This window comes from Chionomys nivalis, chromosome 3, assembly GCF_950005125.1.
Source record: "Chionomys nivalis chromosome 3, mChiNiv1.1, whole genome shotgun sequence".
In the NCBI taxonomy this organism is placed as follows: Eukaryota; Metazoa; Chordata; class Mammalia; order Rodentia; family Cricetidae; genus Chionomys; species Chionomys nivalis.
The window spans coordinates 96,016,250-96,043,067 of record NC_080088.1 but is presented as its reverse complement, the minus strand read 5'-3'; the positions used below and the strand labels follow the sequence as shown (position 1 = coordinate 96,043,067).

General features: G+C 41.5%; 1 protein-coding gene across 1 annotated transcript in view; it reads right to left on the bottom strand.

Annotated features, from left to right (window-relative positions):
• Positions 1-10,360: 10,360 nt before the first annotated feature.
• LOC130871469 (zinc finger protein OBI1-like) overlaps positions 10,361-26,818 on the bottom strand; it is a 34,321-nt gene continuing 17,863 nt past the window's right edge. Inside the window, exons 2-4 of the mRNA XM_057764832.1 lie at positions 26,254-26,380; positions 20,170-20,262; positions 10,361-13,359 (exon numbers count right to left, since the gene is read on the bottom strand). Coding sequence (XP_057620815.1) covers positions 11,573-13,359; positions 20,170-20,262; positions 26,254-26,380 — 2,007 coding nt within the window. The 3' untranslated portion in view covers positions 10,361-11,572. The remainder of the gene's footprint in view (positions 13,360-20,169; positions 20,263-26,253; positions 26,381-26,818) is intronic.

The window sequence follows — 26,818 nt, the reverse complement described above, 5'->3', positions numbered from 1 at the left end:
AGGAAACCAAGGAAAAACAATCAAACAGATAATGGAAACAGTTCAAGACTTAAAAACTGAAATGGAGGCAAAGAAGAAAACACAAACAGAAGGCCAGCTGGACAGGGAAAATCTAGGTAAACGAATAGAGACTACAGAAACAAGCATAACCAACAGAATACAAGAGATAGAAGAAAGAATCTCAGATTCTGAAGATACCATAGAGAAAATAAACACGCTGATCAAAGAAAACAGCAAGGCCAACAAATTCTCATCACAAAACATTCAGGAAATATGGGACACAATAAAAAGACCAAACCTAAGAATAATAGGAATAGAAGAAGGAGAAGAAGCGCAGCTCAACGGTCCAGAAAATATATTTAATAAAATTATAGAAGAAAACTTTCCCAACCTAAAGAAAGATATACCTATGAAGGTTCAAGAAGCATACAGAACACCGAATAGGCTGGATCAAAAAAAAAATCCTCTCGCCATATAATAATCAAAACACAAAGCATACAGAATAAAGAAAGAATACTAAGAGCAGCAAAGGAAGAAGGCCAAGTTACTTATAAAGGTAAACCTATCAGACTTACACCTGACTTCTCTATGGAAACCATGAAAGCCAGAAGGTCCTGGATAGATGTACTGCAGAAACTACGAGACCATGGATGCAAGCCCAGACTACTATACCCAGCCAAGCTCTCGTTCACTATAAATGGAGAAAACAAAATTTTCCAGGATAAAAACAAATTTAAACAATACGTAGCCACAAATCCAGCCTTACAGAAAGTAATAGAAGGAAAATCATTAATCAAGGAGTCCAACAATGACCACAGTAACTCAGACATCTAGAGACCCTTTACTAGCACATCTCAAAGAAGGGAAACACACAAAATCTACTACTAAAAAAAATGACCGGAGTTAACAACCACTGGTCATTAGTATCACTTAATGTCAATGGACTCAATTCACCTATAAAAAGGCACAGACTAAGAGATTGGATACGAAAACAGGATCCAACATTCTGCTGTTTACAAGAAACACACCTCAACCACAAAGACAGGCACCTACTCAGAGTAAAGGGCTGGGATAAGGCTTATCAAGTAAATGGACCTAGGAAACAAGCAGGTGTGGCCATACTAATTTCTAACAAAGTTGACTTCAAACTTAAATCAATCAGAAGAGATGGAGAGGGACATTTTCTACTCCCAAGGTTATAATGAGGAGCAGAAGGAGAGAGAACATGAACAAGGAAGTCAGGACCATGAGGGGTGCACCCAACCACTGAGACAGTGGGGCCGATCTATTGGGAGCTCACCAAGGCCAGCTGGACTGCTACTGAAAAAACATGGGATAAAACCGGACTCTCTGAATGTGGCGGACAATGAGAGCTGACGAGAGGCCAAGGAGAATGGCACAGGAACTTTCATCTGGCGATAGATCGAGAGAGAGACAGAGACCCAATTTGGAGCAACGGTCTGAGCTCTTAAGGTCCAAATGAGGAGCAGAAGAAGGGAGAACATGAGCAAGGAAATCAGGACCACGAGGGGTGCACCCACTCACTGTGACAGTGGAACTGATCTATTGGGAGCTCTCCAAGGCCAGCTGGACTGGGACTGAATAAGCATGGGTTGAAACTGGACTCTCTGAACAAGGCGGACAATGAAGGCTGATGAGAAGCCAAGGACAATGGCACTAGGTTTCGATCCTAATACATGAACTGGCTTTGTGGGAGCGTAGCCTGTTTGGATGCTCACCTTCCTGGACCTAGATAGAAGTGGGAGGACCTTGGTCTTCCTGTAGAGCAGGGAATTTGGACTGCTCTTCAGTATCGAGAGGGAGGGGGAGTGGACTAGGGGGAGGAGAAGTGGAGTGGGGATAGGGGGAGGGGAGCGGGGGGAGGGGGCAATATGTGGGAGGAGGGGGAGGGAAATGGGAAACGGGGAGCAGTTGGAAATTTTAATTAAAAAAGAATAAAAAAAAAAGAAATAAGGTGTTAATCAGTTGAGAAAGATAGTAGTCAACCTGTGGTTTCCATATAAATGTACATGCATCTGCCCATGTGTGCACACACACATACCAGGTGTGTAGATGCTGCTCTTCACACAACACAAATCCTGTATCTATGAGTTACTACTGGCAGCGGGGAGGATGCGTGGAGGTGTGGGTGGGAGATGTGGTTTCTTGCTTTTGTTTTCTGTAGCTTCAGTTCTTCCTTGCTCATCACCCACATCCAATAGCAGCCCATTTCCTCCAGCATCCTATACAGTTCAAGGCAAAAACCTACCAAACCAGAGGGCTGAGCATTTTCATCTTCTTTTCAACTCTCATGGGGTGATGGGGGCAAATAGAGGTAATACTTTTCTCCCAGGGCATTAAAGTATGTTTCTCCACAAGCCAGTGACACTGCTTTGCCCTGACCACAGTTTTGTGTGTCTCTGTGTGTATGTGTCTGTGTGTGTATAAATTTTATATACACATATTTAAAAGTGCACATAGTTATAAAATGATTTGTATATTATATGAAATTTAGTTCTATATACATACACATATATGTATAATAGTTTTTTTTTTTTTTTTTTGTGTGTGTGTGTGTGTGCATGTGAGTACAGGAACCAGATCCTCCTGGAGCTGAAATCTCACATGACTGTGAGTGGCCTGATGTGGGTGATGGGAACTTGGGCCCTGTGCAAGTGCAGTTAAAGGCTCTTAACCACTGAGCCATCTCTGCAGCCCCCACGGTTCCCCTTTGGGGACTTTGGCTGTGGAAAGAAAGACAGAATTATGTTGGAGATCTGCTCAGGTTAGTGGACACCTAGGAATCAGTGTAGGGCTCTCTTACATTTTTTTCTAGTATCCAATGATAATTGACAAAAAAGGACCAACCCATTCCTGGTGCGCTGCACCTCATTTTCTCAGGACAACTGCAAGGAGACCTATTTCCAGAAGAGGTCGCCCAAACACTGTGCTTAGTTTCCGTTCATGCGTGGCGACTACTGCAGAGCGGAGCTGTGGGCAGGAAGGCAGCAAGGTGATTTGAATTAGCCAGGGCAATAGTGGAGAACTCACCCTGGTGGTGAAGATGGGGGAGGGTTTGTGAGCTTACCAACCCTGCCACTACAGGGGCCCAGAACCAAGGTTAAGTGTTGGTCCACCACCCCATCTGTGATCTGCTGCAGCACAAGTGGGATTGTGGGGTAATTCTAAAGACCCGGGGCTCCAGGATCTCCATGACACAGGGCAGCAACGGGCTGTCCAAGAAGAGTCCCAGTGAGGGCCCAGCTTTCAACAGTGTAGCAGAGACCAGGGACCTGTAACCAAACCAATGATTCTCTGTGATGAATACCTGCATGTAAAGCTGTCTGGATAGAGGGATTTACTGTGTGATGCAGTGTGTCACACTGTAGCTTCCATGATAAGATTTTCCCTTTCTTCCTTTTTTTCCCTTCTTTATTTTGTTTTATTTATTTATGTTTTGGAGGGAGAGTTGTAGGGACAGAGGGCAGATGTGAGGGAATGGGGGCCAGGTGGGATCGGGATGCAGGATGTGAAAGACAAAGAATAAATATTTTTGATAAAAATTAGTCAATTTTATATGTGCAAATGGGTTAGGAGAGACATTCCACGGCCCATATGTGGAGACCAGAGGTCACCTTGTAGGAGTCAGTTTTCTCCTTCTTCCCCCTGGGTCCCAGGGACTGAAGCATGGTGGTACTGTCTTTACCCTCTGAACCATCTTGCCAGCCCCAGGAGACAGTGAAATCACTATAAGTAACCAACTAAACCCAAAATGTGGAAACAGTTGGTAAACTGTCTCTCACCAAACATGGGATCTAGATCAGGGGCATTCGTTGTGTGACAAAATTATATTTAAATTGTTTCCTTATGGGCTAGAGAAATGGCTCAGAGGTTGGGAGCGCGGGCTGCTCTCCTAGAGGACCCAGGTCTACTTCTCAGCACACACATGGCAGCACTTAACTGTCTATATTTCCAGCTGCAGCAGATTTGCCATCCTTTTCTGGCCTCCAGCCAGGCATACAGGGCCGCCTCTGTGCTAGGTAAATGGTCTGCCATTAATTTATAGCTGAGTCCTCCATGACCATCTCCACATAAATCTGGCCTGAAGGTCACTCAGTCCAGGTCAGCTGTCACCAGAATAGCTGGGTGACAGCCCTGTAACATCACATACAGTTTATTAGAGATTGTTTCTATCTTGCTAGAACTTCAGTGGTCCTCTGCCTCCCGAATGCTGCCATGAAGGAAGTGAGCCAACACACCACACAATTATCTTAAGTTTTATTTATTTATTGTGATTATTACTTTATATTAAGGTGTGAGATGAGCTTATACCATGACACATTAAGACTTGGATTTATTTTGTGAATTGGCATCTTCTTCACTGTGCTCTGTCTTCAGGGATGTGAATGATCTACTTATCATTCTCGTTTTCAAAAATGACTTGCAAATACATCTGCCCTAGCTTGGTGCCTAGGACTTGTCAATCTAGCACTTGTTTGAAAGACTAGGCAGGAAGATTGTGAGGCTACCCAGGGCTATTCAGACAGGCAGACTGAAGAAAGAGAGACTACAGACCGTGGAAAGAGATGGGTGGCTCCTTCCTGGTTTATGGTGATAGGAAAGAGTTTTTATGTTTGTGTTTGACACATGATTGGCTGAGGATTCTCTGTGCCTTTTGCTTCTTGTTAAGGTACATGCCCATTTCTTCTGAACTGTCTGACAGATGAGGATGCATCTCAGAGGAGAGCGATTCTGTCTTCCTTCTCCTCTGACCAGGACTCAGTGTCTGTGCTCTTATTGTGGTGTGTAGAATGACAGACGTACTTGTGCTTACTTCCTCTCTGATCCTCGCCTCTATGGCGCATGGCCAAGGAAGAGGGAATCTTTGGGTTAGCCAAAAGAAATAATGAATCAAGAGAGGTCTGGGTATCATTTTGAAGCGCCATGAAGTCTCACTATGAGAAGATTTCATTTTACTTCCAACTGTATTTCTTTATAGCAACCAAAATGCACTGTCTTCAATAATAGGGCCCTACCATCTAGTTGTGGTAACCAAGATCAGTGTCACGTGTGTGTGTATGTGTGTGTGTGTGTGTGTGTGTGTGTGTGATATCAATCTGTTGCTTCCATTGGTTAATTAATAAAGAAACTGCTTGGCCTGATAGGTTAGAACATAGGTGGGTGGAGTAAACAGAACAGAATGCTGGGAGGAAGAGGAAGTGAGGCAGATGCTATGCCTCTCCTCTCCAGGGCAGATGTGATGAAGCTCCAGCCCAAGATGGACGTACGCTAGAATCTTCCTGGTGGGTCACCACCTCGTGGTGCTATACACATTAATGGAGGTGGGTTGATAAGGATGTGAGAGTTGGCCAGTAGGAGATTGGAGCTAATGGGCCAAGCAGTGTTTATATGAATACAGTTTGTGTGTTGTTATTTCGGGGCATAAGCTAGCCGTGCAGGAGCCAGAAGCCGGGTAGAGGGAATGCAGCCCATAGCTCCATCTACATGTGTGTGTGTGTGTGTGTGTCTGTCTTTAGGTCCTCCCTGACTGTAGCCTGAAATGTTTTTTTCAATGACCCAGCCCCTAGAACTCCTTGAACTGTACTGTTGACCTCATTTGTCCTTTGTAACCTATGACCAACAATTAGATAAGTATATAGATAAATGAGCGGTGTGATATGTCATGTTAGCAGCTCAGGCGGTAACGGAAGTAAGCAATAGGGACACGATGGCACATAACTATCATCCCAGAATCATAGGATATATGAGACCCCGTGTGATGACTATTCTTGATTGTCAACTTGATTACATCTGGAATTAATTAAAAACCCAAGCATCTGTATTTTTAAATTAAATTATTTGAAGTGGGGAGACACTTTGAGGGTCTTTGAGACAACGAAGGGGTAGCTATTTTCTGACCAGTTAAAATTCCTGGTGCCAGTGTTTGAGGATTGGAGCTGGGTCAATAAAAATCACTTTTTGATTGATACTCCACTAAGAAGCATTTAACTGGGGTGGGACTGAAGTCTAAAGTCCTTGAAGCTAACTTCTCATTGCAATGGAAAATCTTCACTCAAGCAATAGTAAGGGATCTCAAAGCCTGGGCATTTCCACAGTGAACCCATGGTTGAATCACTGTTACCCAAGCATAGATTATAGCAAGAAGGGAACCCCATTTTCCACCACACACACATACAGACCAAGATACACTGTAACAGATCACCAGGGAAGGAGGCAAGCTAAATCACAGTCCTAGAAAGGTATCTCCCAGTGGGAGTCCGGAGTGAGCCGCATGTTCTTGTCTATAACCATTAAACATGGTTCCCACTTTCCTGATCTAGGAAGGAGAAGAAAGTAGCTTTGGTTCAACAGATACACACACAGACACACACACACACACACACACACACACACGGAAAAAGGAACATTTCCAGAAAAGTACATGATTTTGAATTATTTTACTTTTTACCACTTAACTAAAGAGCAGGCCTACAGAGCCTCTCAATGTTCTGCCAGATGTGGAGTCCCAGTGCTGTGATTTTTTTAAAAATAAATATGAGATTTACTGTTTTGCATTTTCTGTGATGTTAGGTGTTGAACCCAGAGTCTTGTGTGCACATTTTATCATTGATCTGTACAGTGCCAGCCTTAAGGTGCATTTTTGTGGTTCTAGATCAAACCAGGGATCTCCTACATATATAGACAGAGGCTTTGTCACTGAGCTCCATCCAAGAATGCTTCATTGGGATAATTTACTGCTTTCAGAAGCCAGGTGTGCTTTTAATTTGTGTCTTATAGGATAATACACCTGAATTGTAGATGTTACTCTGTGGTACAACATTTGCATATCAAGTCCAAGTCACTGGATTTGACTACTGGCACCATAAAAACAACCTAACAATGTAGTATTTACAGGAAAGGATTTAGATGAGCAGGACGGCAGTACAGATCAAGACAGATAGCCCTATGGACACAGATCATGAACTTCCATCTGTAGCTAGCAAGGAAAGTAACTAAATATTTACTATGCTGGACTTAAAATGCCCTTTGTTGCATTAAGGGGTACAAACAAGCAGTAGGAACACCAGAGATATAACTCCAGGATGAGTTTTCAAGCACAGAAATGAATGATTTGTATAATCAAGGCACAGAAATGACCACTATAGGAGGAGTAAGGGATTAAGAGGGCATCAGTGAGAGCTGGTATTGGTCTTTAAAGATTTTGTGTTGAGACAGGCTGTCTTAGTCTCTTTTCTGTCGCTGGGATAAAATATTCCAACAACATCAACTTAAGAAGAGAGTTCATAGTTCCATATTATAGTCTATGATAGCCTGGAAATCATATGGTAGAATCTTGAGGACGTTGGCCCTATCACATCTGTATAAGAAAGTGGAGAAAAATGAAAAAATGGGTACATGCTAGTGCTTAGCCCCATCTCTACAAGTCTACAGTCCAAAATTCCCAAGCACAGGGATTGGTGTAACCCATAGTGGGCAGGTCTTCCAACATCAATTGATGTAGCTAAGACAGTCTCACAAGTCATCCTCAGTCCTCTCTCCCCCAGTGATTCTAGATTGTATCAAACTGACATTAACTATCACATAAGGATCTTGTATAGATAATGCTGGTCTTGAGGTTTCTATGTAGCTGAGGATGAACTTGAACTTCTGATTTTCCTACTTCTGCCTCCCAAATGCTGATATTAAGGACATGTACTACCATACCAGGTTTCATGCTAAGCAGTCTTAAATACCTCACGAAGATCACAGGGAGCCCTACAGTGAGAGTGTACAAGCATTACCAGTATTTGGACCAATTATAAAGTGTAATGGGGAAATAACGGGCAAAACCAGTTATATAGAAGTTTTTTGTTTTTGTTTTTGTTTTGGTTTTTTGACAAGATTTCTCTGTAGCTTTGGTGCCTGTCCTGGAACTAGCTCTTGTAGAACAGGTTGGCCTCGACTCACAGAGATCCACCTGCCTCTGCCTCCCAAGTGCTGGGATTAAAGGTGTGCGCCAAAGATTTTTATCATGAATTTGAAGTCACATTCTTCTTAAATACCAGTTATTAAGCAACAGATAAGTCTGGTATCAGGGAACTCTTAAAAGTTCCCCTCTCTTTTTATTGTCCTTCCTTCCTTCCTTCCTTCCTTCCTTCCTTCCTTCCTTCCTTCCTTCCTTCCTTCCTTCCTTCCTTCCTTCCTTCCTTCCTTCCTTTTTGACACAGGGTTTCTCTATGGAGCTCGGGCTGTCCTGGAACTCATTCTGTAGATCAGGCTAACGTCAAACTGAGACATCTCTCTGCCTCTGCCTCCCAAGGGCTGGGATTAATGGTGTGCACCACCACCACTTGGTAATGGCTAGGTTCTTGGATACTGGCCAGGTCTATATCCAGGATTCCCAGAGTATGGCCCCCTTCTATCTTAAAGTACAAAACCCCATAAAATTTTTTAAGAATTTGATTTGTGTACCATATTACTGGTCTCAACTGTTCCAATGGCTTTGCCAATTGTGACAACTCCAGAACACCTGCACATAACAACCACGGCTTTCATAAACCACTTTTACTCTTAGAGAAAGAATCAGTTTCCTGGGTTTGGCACTTGTTTTCTGTTGTCTCCTATGCTATCTGGAAATATATATTATATCCTTTCCCTTGGGAGTTGTCACATTCTCTCACAGATTGGAAATACAGGAATTCAAAATTAAGTTTTCACTGTGCCATGCATTCTGTAAGACAGGATACAAACTTGTCTTTCTGTGGAAGCTGCAGGTGTATTATATTTTCAGTAATACATGGGCTGTGACTTTGTCATCCCCATCGTTCTCCTATTGCATGGTGTTTTCCTCTCTGTATATGGATTCTGTTTACAAGAGATGATTAGTCATCCTATATGCTATCTCTAGCCATCAAATAAGGTCATGTTCTCTTAGTCAGAGACAATGACTTGAACATACACCTTGAGATATAATTTAACCTATAACAATATTGTTATAGTAATACTCTTTTCCTATTGTTGTGATACGATACTCTGACAAAACCAACTTAATGGAGAAGGGGTTTGTTTAGTTCATGGTTCAAGATACAGTCCATCATGATGAAGCTTAACACATCTTGTCACACTGCATCCACACCAGAAGGTAGAGTAATGGATGGGTGTACGCTCAACTTCTTTTCTTATACAGTTCAGGATTCCCTATCCTTGGTATAGTTCTGATCAATTTTAGGTTAGGTCTCACCATCACGAATGCTGCTCTAGACAGTGAGCTATGTTTTGTCATATCTCTCTAATTTATATATACTGAAGATTTTGCTTAAGGATACATACATACAAAAACATGTATCCTATCACTGAGGGAGGTCCTCACACTCTTGTCACACTTGATGTATATGTATTATCTGTACAATAATGTGAGTTCCCTCGAGGCATATATGGGATAGTATATATAATGTCCGTTGTTGAGTGGCAGGCTTGGCTCTGTCTACTAGGATTCTGCTGTCAACTACCAGCCTCCAGGATGACAAGACATAGCCTAGTATGTGTGTAATATCAGAGCATCATTCATGATTTTTAACTAGCACACTTTTCTGTAATTTAAACTGTGACTCATAATCCCTGATGAACAAGTCTATTTGAAGACCAACATCAAGTTCTGTGAAGTGATACTTTCTACCACAGCTTTCTGATACATCTTTCAAAATATGCTTTAACTCTATGCACTAAGTCATTTTTTTTTTCCGAGCAAAGTGTTAGATGCTTGTAATCCAAACACATATGAGGTTAGGCAGGAGGATAAGGACTTTCAGATTATCCAGGGTTGTAGCAGGAGTTTGAAGACAGCCTTGTCTTGTCGGAGACCGCTTGTTCATTCCTGACTCCCCACACCAGCCTTGGCTATATACAAACCCTCAGCTAAAATATGAAACAAACAAAACAAAACATACAAATAAAAACTTGGTTAGAAGAGATGATTCTTTAAGTAAAGTGCTTGCCATGAGGACCTGAATTTGAATTCCAGAACCCATGTAAAGGTGGATTCAGTAGTACACATCTATAATCTCAATACTCCCATGGTGAGACTGGAGGTGGAGACAGGAGGGTCTCCAGAAGCTTGATGGCCAGCTAGTCTGCAAATCCCATATCAAAGTGGAAGGCAAAGTCTAACATTCAAAGTTGTCTTCTGACTTCCAGGCTTATGCTGTGGCACATACACGCCCACATTCATACACAAGAAATACACACACACACACACACACACACACACACACACACAAAGATAAACAAATTAATAAAAACTAAGATTTATTTTACTGAATGTGACCAAGGAAAGAATTATCAATTGACTGCAATTGAGCATATTTGACAATGCAGGGTACTTGCATGAATTTGAAAGAATGGGTAATAGATGACAAACACTCTGGCAGTGGGCCACATGCCAGCCTTTTTCAGCCCTTGCCACTCAGATGGACTTTGCAATGCCTGTAGATATGTGACTTTGTGGAACTTCACAACCATGATGTATGGAGGCTTCTAGCATGAACCACTGATGCAGAGGTGAGTGAGGTACAGTCCCTATATTCATGTTGTGTGTCTGTCTTCATGGTATTCTGATGCTAGCTGAACTTCAAATCCCACTAAAACGTTTTTGACAATACTTTCAGTTGGTTCTAAACTGGTGTCTTTCCCATTTCCTATAAGGAGAGGGTCCAATACAATTTGAATGGACATTTTTATAAAAAACATTTTTTTATTAAAAGCCAGGCATGGTGAGACACACCTTTAATCCCAACACTTGGGAGGCAGAGGCAGGTGGATCTCCATGAGTTTGAAGCCAGCCTGGTTTACATAGAGACCTAGTTTTTAAAAAGGACATGGTGCATTACTCAGGCTAGCCTTGTCTCAGTACAAGTGAAATGTAAGCATCAACACTCAGAGAAGCTGATATTAAAAGTGCTCCTTCAAACATCCCTGGATTATTTACACTCACAGGACTCCTTACTTGCCAGGGCTTTGTAAGCTTCCCTAGATTAGTACATTTTCTTCACCTGTGTTGAGATTTCTGGCAGACACTGAGATCTGACTTGTCAAAAAATTTCTCATGTTTGAATCATTTAAATTCATTAAATTCATCATCCCAGCTATAAGTGTTCAGACAGTGAGATTTTTTATGATGGTAAGCTTTTCTGCATTGTTTACATTGATGGGATTTATGCCTGAATGTCATCTCTTTTGTGTTAGAGCCTTACTACAGCTTTATATTCATATGCACAGAGTTCCTCACTTACCTGGATTCACTGACTTTTAATGAGGTGTAACTTGTGCACAGCACCCCTACCATTTCCTATGGCTTCTCACCTGTATGCACTCTGACAGAGAGTGAGGCATAACTACTGTATAATCCTTTCTCATACTTTTACATTTCTAGGGTCTATTACTGGCATGGGTTTTCTGATGTTGGCTAAGGTGTAATAGCAACACATTTTCCTACATGCATGGTGCTTCTCACCTATTTGTAAGTCCTCTGTTAATTCTGACTAGTTTAAGAAAGTTCTTCAAAATTTGCATCCCTCTATTTCTCGCCTAGATCGGGTTTCTCAGCTCTGTGTGTCTTCTGGTGGCGGGTGAGGTATGACTTCCGTGAGAAAGTCTTCCCACATTTCTTGCATCCAAATGGCTTCTCAGGTTTGTGAATTACCTGATGTCGAGTAAGATATGCTTTAAGATAGAAAGTTCTCCTGCATTCTTTACATTCGTAGGGTTTCTCACCGGTATGAGTTGTCTCGTGTTGCATCACTTGTGACTTACGAGAAAAGGTTTTCCCACATTCTTTACACTCGTAGGGCCTCTCACCTGTGTGGGTTTTCTGATGCTGAGTGAGGTGTGACTTACGGGCAAAAGCATTCCCACAGTCTTTACATTTGTGTGGCTTCTCGCCTGTATGGATTTTCTGATGTTGAGTGAGGTGTGAATTACGGAAGAAAGCTTTCTGGCATTCTTTACACTCATAAGGCTTCTCCCCTGTGTGAGTTCTCTGATGTTGAGTGAGTTGAGCCTTCAGGTAGAAAGCTTTCTTACATTCTTTACATTCGTAGGGTTTTTCAGGTGCATGGATTCCCTGATGCCGGATAAGGTGTGACTTGTGGCAGAAAGCTTTCCTGCATTCTTTACATTCATGGGGCTTCTCCCCTGTATGAGTTCTCTGATGGCGAGTAAGTTGAGACTTATGGGAGAAAGTTTTCATACAATCGTTGCACCCGTAAGGTTTCTTAAGAGTGGGAGTGTGGTGTTGAGTGAGGCTTGATATATAGAAGTAAATTTTCATTAATTCCTTGCATTCATTTTGCTGTACATCTGTATGAGCTCTCTGATATTGAGACAGTAGAGAATTGGGGTAGAGAGCCTGACTGCATTCTCTGCACTCACAGGATTTATCATCTGTATAAAGTCTCTGATGTTGGGTGAGGGCTGACTTATCACAGATCGTTTTCCTATATTCTTCACACTCACAGGGTTCCTCACAGGTGTGTGATCTCTGATGGTTGATGTGATGTGACTCATGGTAAAAGGTTTTCTCAGACACTTTACCTTCATAAGTTTGTTTCTCTATGTGTGCTTTCTGATCAACCATTTGTAGTTCAGCATCCAGACAGGAGAATTTGGTGTTTTCCTTGTGTCCCTGGGGCTCTTTCTCTGCATATGCTTCCTGATGTTTCTTAAGGTCTGATTCCTGAAGCATGGGTTTCTCATAATCGCATTTATAACCTTTCTCTTCCATGAGCATGTTGTCATGGTTACTGAGTTCAGTCTTGCCTGGATGTATTTTATGATCTGTATTCCATCCCGAAGCTTTCTTTCTTAACTGAGTCATATATTGGGCAGGATGTACTACCTCATCCAAGGATTTCTCATAGTCACTGAACATCCTACAGGTTGCTTGAACGTGAAACTTCTTAGGTGTTAATATTGCTTTTGTGTGGAAGGTGTCATCTGGCCCAAAATACTGAAAATGACACTCTGAGCACTTCTCCTTGCTGTGGTGAATAGAATGGTCAGGATACGAGAGAACGTCCCATGATCCTTTCAAATCATGAGTTACTTCTGTTCCCTGCCTCTCAGAAGGCTCACTAGGCAAAGGCACATCTTGCCATGGATTAACCAGCTCCTGATGGAACATTCTATAATAGACTTCATTTTTCATGTTCATATTTGAAATGCAGTTTGAGTCCACATTGAATATTTTTTCTACATCAACCATATCTTCATTTGGTGTATTTCTCTTGGTGATTTCAAGTTGACCTAAATACTTCTCTTGATCTTGCTGTCTTGTTTCAGTCAGGGCACTCCATTTATGGACATCTAAAAATGGTAATAAAATGATCATTTAATAAGTGATATATGCTCTTAGAACAATATTAAAAAGTTGTATTTGAAATTCACAGCTATTTACATAAATTTGACTATTGATATGAGAAATTACATAATGTCACGTTTACTAAAATTGTATCTGGGGATGCATTAAGCTTTTTTATATATCTTGATTATGGTAGTGATGGTTATTTGACTATATTGTAAACCAGAAGTGTGAAATTTGCCATATGTTAAAACAAAAAACTGAGAGTTAATTTCACACTTTCATAGGTTAGTAGGCGCCTCTGAAATCTTGCTTCTTTGTTCTCCAGGCAGGCTTTGTCGTTTCACTCCATAGGAAACCTGCCTGCTATAAGATCTCACTTCTTGTGCTGCCATAGAGTCTGTTAGACTCTATGTTTTGTTCTTTCAGATCCCTCTCCCCTTTGATGGCTTCTACACCACCCTTCCTCTCTGGAATACTGCACCCCCAAGCCTTCAGTAGGCCCTCTATTTCTACAAGATTCCAGCCTTCTCTAAGATCTCATTTCTTATTGTTACTAGGTAGAACCACTCTCCTCACCCCATAGACCTTCTGACTCTATAACTAGCTTTCCTAGGATTTTGTAACCCCCAATCCACCAGCTGATAAGAGTGGTATGGAGAGATGCTAGAAGGCTGTGGTAGAGAGGACCAGCAAGAGTTGTGCTGATCACTGGATGATGGTTAGCATAGACAGTAGAAGACTCTTAAAAGACTACTAAGGACAGACCCTGCAGCCCTCAATACTAAGCCACAGGGCAAATAAGGTCCCAACCCACTTACAAATTAGTCCTCTCTTGAACAGTTCACATACCTCCCAGTGAAAAGTAAAGGGATTTGAGCATAAAGAAAGACTCAACAAACGCATTCCTTCAGATGCAAGTCCCTGCACAGAAATGAACATAACTTGAAAATCATGACAACTTGCACTCTCCCAGTTACTAACACCATAGTCACCACCCAGTGGAATGACCTGGAAAAATTCCAAGACAATAATTCAAAGGAATGATAGTAACTATGTTCAAAAAACTCAAAGAAGGTATGAATATATTGCAAGAAAATAAAAATAGACCTGAATGAAACGAGGAAGTCAATATAAGACATGAAAATAGAATTCAACAAAGAGACAGAATTTCTGAAGAAAATCCAAGCTGCATCAAATGCTAGAAATTAAAAAAAAACTCATTAAGTAAAATAAAAAATTTTGGTGGAAAGCCTCATCAATAGAATGGACCATGTGGAAAACAGTGAGGGCTAGACGATCAGGGAGAGGAATTGGATTGCCCAATAAGTATCAATAATAAATTTTTAAAAAATGAACAGAACATGGGAGTGCTTTGAAACACCATAACAATGCCTAACTTCTGAATTATTGGGCATAAAAAAGAAGAATACCACACCAAAAGTATAAATATTAAATCATAAAAAAGTCCCCAAAGCAAAAAAAAAAAAAAAAAGATGCACCTCTCCAGGTAAAAGACACCTACAGAACAGCAAGTAGACAGGGACAGAAAGGAAACTCTCCACAACACACCATAGTTAAAACACTAAAAACGGAGTACGCGGCTTCCTGCTACAGCCATACAGTGCCAGAATGTGCTGCTCTGCTCGGGGAGGAAAGGCATCAGAGGTATCGCTAGACCAGGCATGTTACAATTCCGACCTGAATGGGGAGATGTGCCCCAGGTACAGCACCGGCAGTGATAGGTAAGGGGATTGCCAACACCTTTTTTGCCTGTATATGAGGCTTACATTACAGAAGTATTTCATGCCTGGTACAATAAACCTGGTCAAAGGCCCATAAATGTTAGTACGTCTTTTTTTTTTTTTTTTTTTTTTTGACCAAAACAGTAGTGAAAGTCCAATCAAGAAAAGTTTGGAATCAAACAGATTCCCTGCTGAGTTCTCCCAAACCTTTAAAGATGAGCTGACAATGCTGTCCTCGCACTGTTTCATGAAGGAGAGGAACACCACACCCACTAAAGACACTGACACTGTCCTGATACCCAAATCTGGGAAGGATACAAGAAAAGCATAGGACAGTTTTCCTGATGATCGCGGATGCAAACATCCACCGTAAGATTCTCACATATCCAATTCAAGAGCACATTAGGGAGACCACACACAAACTGAACAGCACCACCCAAACAAACTGGATACGGACATGATAAATACGGACAATTGCCAGCCCTGCCAGTGCCTGTGGTAGTGACAGGCAATAAACAGTGGTGAATAGACTGTGAGCTGAAAAACAGAAGTCAACAAATAATAAAAAAATGAGCTAAAGGAAGGAGGGAAAGAAAGAAATAAAAGAGAGAACTGAGGTTAAATTAAAGACATAAAAAGGCCAGGCATGGTGGTGCATACCTTTAATACTAGCACCCAGGAGGCAGATGAATCTTTGTGAGTTTAAGGCTAGCCTGATCTATATAGTGAGCAGGAAAGCCACAGGTACATAATAGAGAGATCCTGTATTAAAAATAAAATTTTGTCCTCCCATCACCCAGAAAAGTGTGTGGAAGAAGAGATCATGTAAGACAAAATAATTTCATACAAAGTAATAAACACATAAAAGGAGACACAGGTACAAGGAGGAGTAAAAATGAAATAAAATTTAAAAAATGAAAGTGAACAGTAATACTAATAACTCAACAAAAAGAAAACAAGTCAGAGAAGGAACTAGTAAAGATTATCTTCCTCCTCCTCCCTCCTCCTCCTCCTCCTCCTTCTTTTAAAACAAGGTTTTTCTGTGTAGCTTCGGAGCCTGTCCTGGAAATATCACTTGTAGACCAGTTTGGCCTTTAACTCACAGAGTTCCCCCTGCCTCTGTCTCCTGAGTGCTGTGATTAAAGGTGTGGACCACCACCGCCCAGCTTGGTGAAGGTTTCCATCTGTTCTAACACTGCCTCTAGCAGCAAGGGGTGGAGACTGAGGTTGTGCCTGGAGTCTTCATCACATCATCATTTGGTATTAGGTGCTGGCAGGGGGCTGGGCCCATCAAGGTTATGTTATGACAGGGTGGCATTTCATTTAGAAACTTTCCTGTTTGTAGAAAAGCCTCAACCAACTTGGGTGTGTGTGTGCCAAGCAAGATCCTGCTTGCTCCAGAGACTAGTTTGTGCATGGAGGGAAGGTGATCCTACTTGAGTCTGATTGACGTTTTAGACGGTGCAAGCAGGCTGCTGACAATGCTTAGTCTTGCTGTTATTCTCTGCCAAAACCAAGAAGAAACTGGAGCTCTGTCTTAGTTAGAGTTTCTATAGCTGCAATGAAACACCATGACCAAAAAGCCAGTTAGGGAAGAAAGGGTTTATTTGGTTGATATTTCCACAGCATTGTTCATCACTGAAGGCAGAACTCAAGCAGATCAGGATCCTGGAGGCAGGAGCTGATTTAGAGGCTATGGAAGGGAGCTGCTTACTAGTTTGCTCCTCACAGCTTGCTCAGCCTGCCTGCCTTCTTTCAAAACCCAGGACCAACAGCTCAGGGATGCCACTACCCACAGTGCTTTGGGCCTCCCTCACTGACCTCTAATTGAGAAAATGCCTTACAGATGGATCTCATAGAGCCATTTCCTCAACTGAGGCTCCTTCTTAAGCTGACATAAAACCAGCCAGTACAGGCTCATACCTCACCTAGAGAGCGAGACCAGCAGACACCCTCTACCCCTTGAATTTACTCTGGTTTACGCTTCTCAGTGATTCTGCACCTAACCCAGCTTATCAACACAAAAGTGGTCATTTCCTGCATAGAAACTTGGCAAGTGTGCCCAGTGCTTCCTTTATTTTGTAATCATTTCCAACTTCCAGGCCCCAAGAACAGCAACTTTTTATGGTACCCCCCAGGAATGTACAGAAATGCAAAGACTTCTGCATAATAATCTGCAGTGCAGAAAGTTAGGCAAAACCACTGCAAGCACTGGATGGATGTTTACAGAACTCCAGAGTGGAGGAATGTGGGTCTGCTGAATTTGGGGCTCCTTGCACTCCCCAGGCTGGGTGTGGCTTTTGGTTCCCCCCTCTCTGAAGAGATGAGGTTGGACTTAAGTAGCTCCTATTCTTCTCGGCATTGCCTTTCAGCTATGCTCACAATATCTTCTTAATCATATGGTTCATACTCTGTCCCCAGAATATGTTCTCTCCTTTTTTACATGCTGGTCTCCTATTCCTAAGTCAGCAAAACCTAACTGCCACTTTACCCTTGAGCCTCTGATTAATTCTTCTTGTTTTCTTAAAATTTCCACTAGCAACTACAACAGTAACTGCAACACTAAAACTTCCTATAGGCCACTGTTTTTTACGTTTGTATATCTACACAAACTAAGATTGCTGGTTTTGATTGCTGTGATAAAACATCATGAACAAAAGCAACTTGGGGAGGAAAGGGTTTATTTGTTTTAAACATCTCGCTCATATTCCACCTCTGAAGGAAGTCTGGCCAGGAAATCAAGGCAGAGACTGAGAGGCAGGAACTGAAGCAGAGACCACAGAGGAGCACTGATTACTGGCTTGTTCCCCACGGCTTGCTCAACCTGCTTTATCATAGCACCCAGAACCAGCTGCCCATGAGTGGCACCCACACAGTAGGCGGAGCTCTCCTTACATCAGTCAAATCAAGAAAATGACCCACAGGCTTGCCTACTGGCCAAACTGATGGAAGCATTTTCTCATTTGAAGTTCTCTCTTCTCAGATGACCCTGGTCTATGTTGATGACAAAAACACTAACCAGCCCAGTCATGATCCAGTGTTTAGTTTGTAAGTAATATATTGGAGGTTAGTTCACTTGATGCCTTTCCTAAAATAGAATCTCATGCTTTTTCCTCTCCTCTTTAAAAAAAAATCTTTTTGTGACTCTTCTTTCTTTTACTTTTCCTTCTCATGATACATTGCTATCCAAACAATTACAAAGACAACAACCCTTAAGCTAATCAAAGAGCAAGAACTGAAATAAAACCCAACATGTCAACAAATGCCTAATAGAAATTAGTCTCTGGAAAGGAGGAAAGGGTAAGTGAGGGGCGGAGGAAGGGCTAGAGCCCAATTGCTAGAGTGTTTTCCTAGAATGCATAAAGCTCTGAGTTTGATCCTTAGCACTGCAAAAAATAAGTAGAAAAATAGAAAAGGTATGCAAACTTGTGCAACCACTTTGGAAATCAGTGTGGCGATTTCTCAGGAAATTTGGGATCAACCTACCCCAAGATCCAGTAATACCACTCTTGGGAATATACCCAAGAGACGCCCTATCATATGACAAAAGTATCTGTTCAATATGTTCATAGCAGCATTGTTTGTAATAGCCAGAACCTGGAAACAACCTAGATGCCCTTCAATGGAGGAATGGATGAAGAAAGTATGGAATATATACATATTAGAGTACTACTCAGCGGTAAAAAACAATGACTTCTCGAATTTTGCGTGCAAATGGATGGAAATAGAAAATACTATCCTGAGTGAGGTATCCCAGACCCAAAGAGAGGAACTTGGGATGTACTCACTCATAATTGGTTTCTAGCCATAAATAAAGGACATTGAGCATATAATTTGTGATCCTAGAGAAGCTAAATAAGAAAGTGAACCCAAAGAAAATCGTATAGTCATCCGCCTGGAAAGGGGAAGTAGACAAGTTGCCGGGCAAAAACTGGGATCTAGCGGGTGAGGTGGCTTGGGGCTAAGGAGAAATGGGATGAGAAACGTGAGAAGGGGAGGATGGGAGGAGCTTGAGGGATTGGGATGGTTGCGATATAGGAAGGGTGGATATGGGATCAGCGAAATATATATCCTAACTAAGGGAGCCATCTTAGGGTTGGCAAGAGACTTGACTCTAGAGGGGCTTGCAGGTGTCCAGGGAGATGTCCCCAGCTGGTACCTTGGGCAACTGAGGAGAGGGAACCTGAAATGATCCTATCCTATACTGATGAATATCTTACATATCACCTTAGAACCTTCATCTGGCGATGGATCGAGATAGAGACAGAGACTCAATATGGAGCAACGGTCTGAGCTCTTAAGGTCCAAATGAGGAGCAGAAGGAGGGAGAACATGAGCAAGGAAGTCAGGACCACGAGGGGCGCACCCACCCACTGTGACATTGGAACTGATTTATTGGGAGCCCACCAAGGCCAGCTGGTCTGGGACTGAATAAACATGGGTTGAAACTGGACGCTCTGAACATGGCGGACAATGAAGGCTGATGAGAAGCCAAGGACAATGGCACTAGGTTTCGATCCTAATACATGAACTGGCTATGTGGGAGCTTAGCCTGTTTGGACGATCACCTTCCTGGACCTAGATAGAAGTGGGAGGACCTTGGTCTTCCCGCAGGGCAGGGAATTTGGACTGCTCTTCAGTATCGAAAGGGAGGGGGAATGGAGTGGGGGGAGGAGAAGAGGAGTGGGGATAGGGAAAGGGGAGTGGGGGGAGGGGCAATATTGGGGAGGAGGGGGAGGGAAATGGGAAACGGGGACAGGTGGAAATTTTAATTAAAAAAGAATTAAAAAAAAAGTATTTAACCAAAAATTGTGTGAGAAATCTCACACAGCAGTAGTGAGTTTGAGCTGATAGAAGGGTACTTCAACAACAACCAAACCAAACTCAATCAATACAGGGAAATGGTTTGACATGTAGTCCCTGATTTGGAAATTGTATAAAATAAGTGTCTGATTCAAGAGCCCACTCCTCTTCTGTCTGGCTTTGATAAAAGCTGATGGAACATCTCAATGTGACCAACAGCGGAAGAGCGCATTTCTTGCTGACCCTTGTGCCACAGCATCGACTCACCTGGTAGGCGCTGCTCTGCGACTTCGGCGCCACTCCACGGTGCCAATCCTTGTTCCAACTTAGAGATCAACTCAGGTTTGGTTAAACAGTGCCCTGTAAATGAGAAATAATAAAAGCTTAATGCCAAGTCATGTTTATGAACAAAAGACAACAGTCCCATTTGAGGCTCTTGGGCACACGACTGAATTAGAACTTGTGTTAGAGTAGGTTTGCACTGCAGTCTTCACTCATTGCAATATCACCTTATGGGGAATTGCATTGTATGATACATAAAACCCAACATAATGATGTAGGAAACCTTGGAAGAAACAGAAAAAGTGAAGAAAAACAAAAAAACAGACACTAAAATGGAATACCTGTCTTAGGGTTTGTATTGCTGCAATGAAACACCATGACCAATAAGCACGTTGGGGAGGAGAGGCTTTATCTGACTCACACTTCAGCACTGCTGTTCATCCCTGAAGGAAGGCAGGACAGGAACTCAAGCAGGACAAGAACCTAGCAGCAGGAACTGATGCAGAGGCCATGGAGGAGAGTTGCTTATTGGCTTGCTTTCCATGGCTTGTTCAGACTACCTTATAGAACCCAGGACCAGAAGCTCAGGGATGGTACCACCCACCATGAGCTAGGCCCTCCCCCATTGATCACTAAATTAGAAAATGCCTTACAGGTGGATCTCAAGGAGGCATTTTCTCAGCTGAGGCTCCTTCCTCTGATGACTCTACAGCTTGTGTCAAGTTGACATACAAACCCACCTGGTACAATGACTCATGATCTTTAAGAGAAATGGAGAAAGTAGAGATTGATCACAAAAAAAGAACCAGCCAATGGTAGTAAAGGCCTCAATTCATGAAATAAAAGCTGACAGATGAAATCACAGAGCTCATTAGCCAGGAGAAAAATTTCAGGGAAGTTAGAAATAACCCAGGCAGGTTTACTAAAATGAAAGAAATTAAAAACAACAACAACAAAAAAACAAAAAACAGTAAAGCTGTTGATGGGCATGCAGTGCTCTGGATAAAGCAAACATTTTATCATGGTGTTCCCAAAAAAGGGGGGATATCAACACACAGATTGAATTTAAAGATTTTATGTCAAGAGAGGATGTTTATGTTCAGATATAGGATGAAAAAGAAATCTTACTAGACTGCACTAATAATAATTTTGAGTCATATTAGAGTCAAACTGACAAAACTTTATGGCAAAGAAAATTCTAAAATATACTGGAGAAAAAGCCTATATTTACTTACTTTTAAAACAAAAGCCATTAGAGGACTATGTCAGTTTGAATGAGAATTGCCCCATAGACTCACATATTTGAATACTTGGTTCCCAGTTGGTGGAACTGTTTGGGAGGGATTAGGAGGTGTGGCCTTGTTGGAGGAGGTGTGTCACTAGGGATGGACTTTGAGGTTTCTAAAGCCCACACAAGTCTCAGTCTCTCTTTTTCTTTCTTTTTTCCCAACTTGTGGCTAAGAAGCAATGTCTTAGCCACTGCTCTATCAAACCTGCCTACCTGCTGCTATGCTCCCTGCCTTAATGGTCACAGACTCACCCCTGGAAACTATAAATAAGCAAGTCCCAAATTAAAGATTTGGTTTATAAGTTGCCTTGACCATGAAGATTCCTCCCAGCAATAGAAAAGTAATGAAGACAAGTCTCGACCACTGTAGCTGTAACCTTACAGATCAGCACTACAGTGATTTCAAAAGTTGGCATGGACACAGCAAACAAACTACAGACCAAAAGTGATGTGGGAGTGATTTCTTTCTAATCTGTTGCTTTCATTGGTTAATTAATAAAGAAACTGCCTAGGCCCATTTGATAGGCCAACCCTTAGGTGGGTGGAGTAAACAGAACAGAATGCTGGGAGAAAGAAGTCGAGTCAGGCACTCGCCATGATTCTCCCACTCCAGAGAGACGCAGGTTAAGATCTTTCCTGGTAAGCCAGCTCGTGGTGCTACACAGAATATTAGAAATGGGTTAGATCAATATGTAAGAGCTAGCCAATAAGAGGCTGGAACTAACGGGCCAGGCAGTGTTCAAAAGAATATAGTTTCCGTGTAATTATTTCGGGTAAAGCCATGTGGGCGGCCAGGTGCCGGGGACGCAGCCGCTCCTATTACAACACAAAAGACCTAAGTTCTCGGCAAGTCAGTAAATCAAGTGGAATGGAATATAAAAATATACTAAACAATGATTCTATTTTTTAAAAATTTATCTTATTTTATGAATGTTTTGCCTGCATGTATGTTCGTGTATTGTGTGCATGTCTGGTACCCATGAAGATCAGAAGAGGATACTGGATCCCTTGGAACTGGAGGTATAGATGGTTGTGAGCCACTATGTATGTGCTGGAAATTGAGTCTGGGTCCTCTGCAAGAGCAACAAGTGCTTTTTAACCACTTAGCCATTTTTCCAACCTCTAACTTGTGTTTCTCTGTAACTTGTTCCAGGGATACAACTTTCATTTTATAGAAAGTTGCAAGTGTAAACCACCATATCAACAGAATGAAGAATATAAAGTCACATGAACACCAACATTCCTGCATAAAAATGACGTGAGAAAATTCAACCTACTATCTTCACGAAACTCAATAATTTGAGTCAAAGAGAGACAGAAGATTGATACCTCTATATCATAGGATTTATATAGAACAGACCCACAGTCTACAGGTTAATGAATGAAGAAAACCAGACATTATTTCCTCTAAGCTCTCAAACAAGACAAGGATGTACTCTTTCAACCCTCTTCTTCAATGTAAGTAAAGCAATTATAGACAGAGGAGTAGAGTAAGGGAAAGAAATAAAAGGAGTTAAAACAAAGGGCAATGTCAAAAATGTCCTTCTTGTAGGTTAAATGATTTTTATATGTATGGAAGACAAACAAACAAACGTAAGTAAAAATAACAACTGCTGGAATAGTTGAATCACTTCCCTTTGGGAACAAAATACAAAGTAAAAACACTCAAATCTGAAATTGCATGCTTATTGGTAAAGGAATTTCTGAGAAATAAATTCAGAATTCAATTCAATTCATAATAGCTATAAAATATTTTTAGTATTTATTGTTTTTTATGTCTCTGTATGCTGTGTGTGGGGGTGATGGTGGAGGCCAGACGAAGGAGTTGGATGCCTGATCTCATGCGGAATCACAGGCAGTTGTGAACCACCTGATGTGGGTGCTGAGAATTGACCTTGGAAGAACAAAAGATGCTCTTAACCACAGAGTCATCTCTCCAAACATTATAAATTATTTTTAAAAATTAAAATAATTTTATAATTTACTAACCAGGATATACATTGAAAAGCCAAAATAGAGAAAAATGTTTAAGAAGACACACACCCAAATAATCACTGACTGAAACATCTGAAAAACGTAAGCCAAAAGAATTCTGTTTCTTTCAAGATGCTTGTGTCAAGCATTTTTGTTTTCTGGGTGACATAAATCTAATATGTTCAGCCAGCTGATTTTCAAAACAGCTTTCATGTACTTCCACTCAGGAATACTCATCAATAAGTCACACTGAGAAAAGGCATTACATTCCCCTATGTCACCACACACAGAAAACAACTGAAAACGATCAAAGAAGGGAATGTAAGGCCTGAAGCTATGAACTCATGCTATCCATGTGAAACTCTTCAGTATAATAGTGTAGGCAAAATGTCCTTTTTGACATAATGCCAAAAATAAGCTGATACAAGCAAAAATCATTAGCTAATAATAATATAATACATGATATAATAATATAAAAACAATATGATATAAAAATTCATGTTTTAAAAAAAGGCAAGCTACCAAAATCAAGTCAACATACAGAATAAGAAAATACTGCTTGTACTGGCTTTTTGGGAACCTATTCTCTTTGGATGGATACCTTGCTCAGCCTAGACATAGTAGGGAGGGCCTTGGACCTTCCCCGGTGCAATGTGCCTTCCCTCTCTGAGGAGTGGATGAGGAGTGGAGGATGTAAATGGAAGGAATGAGAGGAGGAAAGGGAGTGGGAACTTGGATTGGTATTTAAAATGAAAAGAGATTGTTTGTTCTCTTTAAAAAAAAAATAAAAAAAAGACTCACACAGAAAAGAAAATATAGGCCAACAACCTATCAATACAGTAACTTTTAGAATATATGAATACTTCAGATGCCTACAGGACAATGATATGAACTGATGCTTCTCTATCAGGACACACAAACAGCCTGAGGAATGTTCAACACCATCAGAGAATGCCTAGGACAACCACAAGGGTATCTGCACACTGAAGCTAGAATGCTACCCAAGGAAAAGAATCACAAGTGCTGGCATGTCCCGCAGACTGATGATGGGCAGGTACATTGGCACAGTCACCATAAAACCAGTACGAAGGTCCTCAGAGTTTAGGCCCAGGCTGCGACATGGACTGTTTGCACACATGTCCCGTGGATGTGTTACTAAAAACATGCATTTTTTTGTTAGTGATCTCATAGTTTACTTTTTAAAATGATTTATTTTTATTTTAAAAATTGTATGGACTTGTGTGTGTGTGTGAGGATGTATACATGTGAGTATAAGTAACTACGGAGGATGGAAAGGGGTGTTGGATTCTCCAAAGTCTGAGCTGCAGCTGGATGTGAGCCACCAGATGTACATGCTGGGAACCGAACTCAGGTCCTCTGCAAGAGCAACAAGTGCTTTTAACCACTGATCCATTTCTGGAATAGTCTCACATAGCCTAGTTTGGCCTTGAACACACTATATAATAGATAAAAATAATTTTAAACTTCTGGTCCTTCTGCCTCCACCTCCCAAGTGCTAGGCTTACAGGAGTGTAATGAATGGTGGTTCACACCTGGTTTAAAACCTTTGATGTTGCCGGGCGCCACGCCTTTAATCCCAGCACTCAGGAGGCAGAGACAGGTGGATCTCTATGAGTTCGAGGCCAGCCTGGTCTACAAGAGCTAGTTCCAGGACAGGAACCAAAAGCTACGGAGAAACCCTGACTCGAAAAATCTAAAAAAAAAAAAAAAAACAAACCTTTGATCTTGTGCTCATTATAGTGTTGTCCACAAAGAAAAAAGTGTGTGATCAATGCAGGTGCCCATCAACAGAGAAGGAGTAAAAACTAGTATATATAAAAATGGAACATTTTTTATCAAAATGAATGAGAATTCTGTCCTAGTGAGAAGGCAGGGAGGTGCTAGAGCTCCAGTAGCGCTGGTTCCTCTGTGATCGGTCACCAGTATCTTGAAGTAGAGCAACTGCAGCCTACAGGAGACACTGGCACAGTCAAGACAACAACTGAGTGAACCATACAGCAAACATCTAGGTCTACGAGAGAGGTTCTCAATCTGTGCCTTGTGACTTTGTGGGTCAAATGACCCTTTCATAGTGGTTGCCTTAGACCATCCTGCATAGCAGATATTTATGTTATGATTCATAATAGTAGGGAAATTACAATTATGAAGTAGAAATAAAAATAATTTTGTGGTGGGGCGGTCAGCACAATGTGAGGAACTTACTGTATTAAAGAGTCACAGCATTAGAAAGGTTGAGAACCACTGGTCTATAATAGTAATGGGAAATTAACATTCCCTCTTAAGATGGTCATTTATACCTCACATGAAATTCCAGTAATGGCTCCCTCCTGCCTAATTGCGCATGCTCTTAATAAGCTATCTTTGGAGCTCCAGCAAAGGAGAATTGATAGACACTTCTGTCAGCTCCTTATTATTTGGGGTGGGCAGAGTTCCTTCTATGTCTCTCCAGAAAAGGCACAGTACAAAGTGAAATATATTGAGTAAAAAAAAAGACAAAAATAAAAAGTAAGAAAGAAATAAGGAAAGAAACAAAAACCAAATGAACAGTGCTGCAAGTTCTTATAGTTGAACACAAGTTGAACTCAAAGAAGTAATGAGCAGAATAGTGGTTGCAGCATATGGGAAAGGTGTAGGGGAGGGGGTGGTTAGTGCATCCTGGGGTACAGTGAAATGGAGGAATAATTTTTAATGTCTATAGAGTCCAAGTACTACATGTCAGTTGAAAATATATAATACCCATTAGTATGAACAGATATTAATTACCAAACTTGCAGAGTCAGACTCACCCAGCCACACCAAGCTCTTGTAGTTCTCCAGCATCACATCCGTGTAGAGGGTCCTCTGAGCAGCATCCAGCTCCTGCCACTCCTGCCAGGTGAAGTCCACAGCCACGTCCTCAAATGACACCAAAGGCTGCAATGACACACTTCTTGTCAACCCAAATTCTTAGCCTTGAGAACACAAAATCAGAGTTTATGCATGTATTTGTATCTCTCTCTGTGTCTCTCTCACACCTACACACACATACACCGCATACTATTGTCTTGCTAGTATTTCATAGAAGGTACAGCTTGATTTATATTGTTTTATGTGACAAAGAAAATTGAATACAAATACCCTATCTCTGGTTGATTCATGGATTAGAAAATTACAGAGGAATCACAATACAAACAAAATCCATAGATTAATACATATGGATGAGAAGTTTTTGTTACCTTTTTAATAGAATTAAAATAATGGAGGTGCTGAAGGGATGGCACAGCTGTTGAGAGCACTGGGTGGTCTACCAGAGGACCCAGGTTCAATTCACAGCACCTAAATGGCAGCTCATAACCATCAATAACTCCAGTT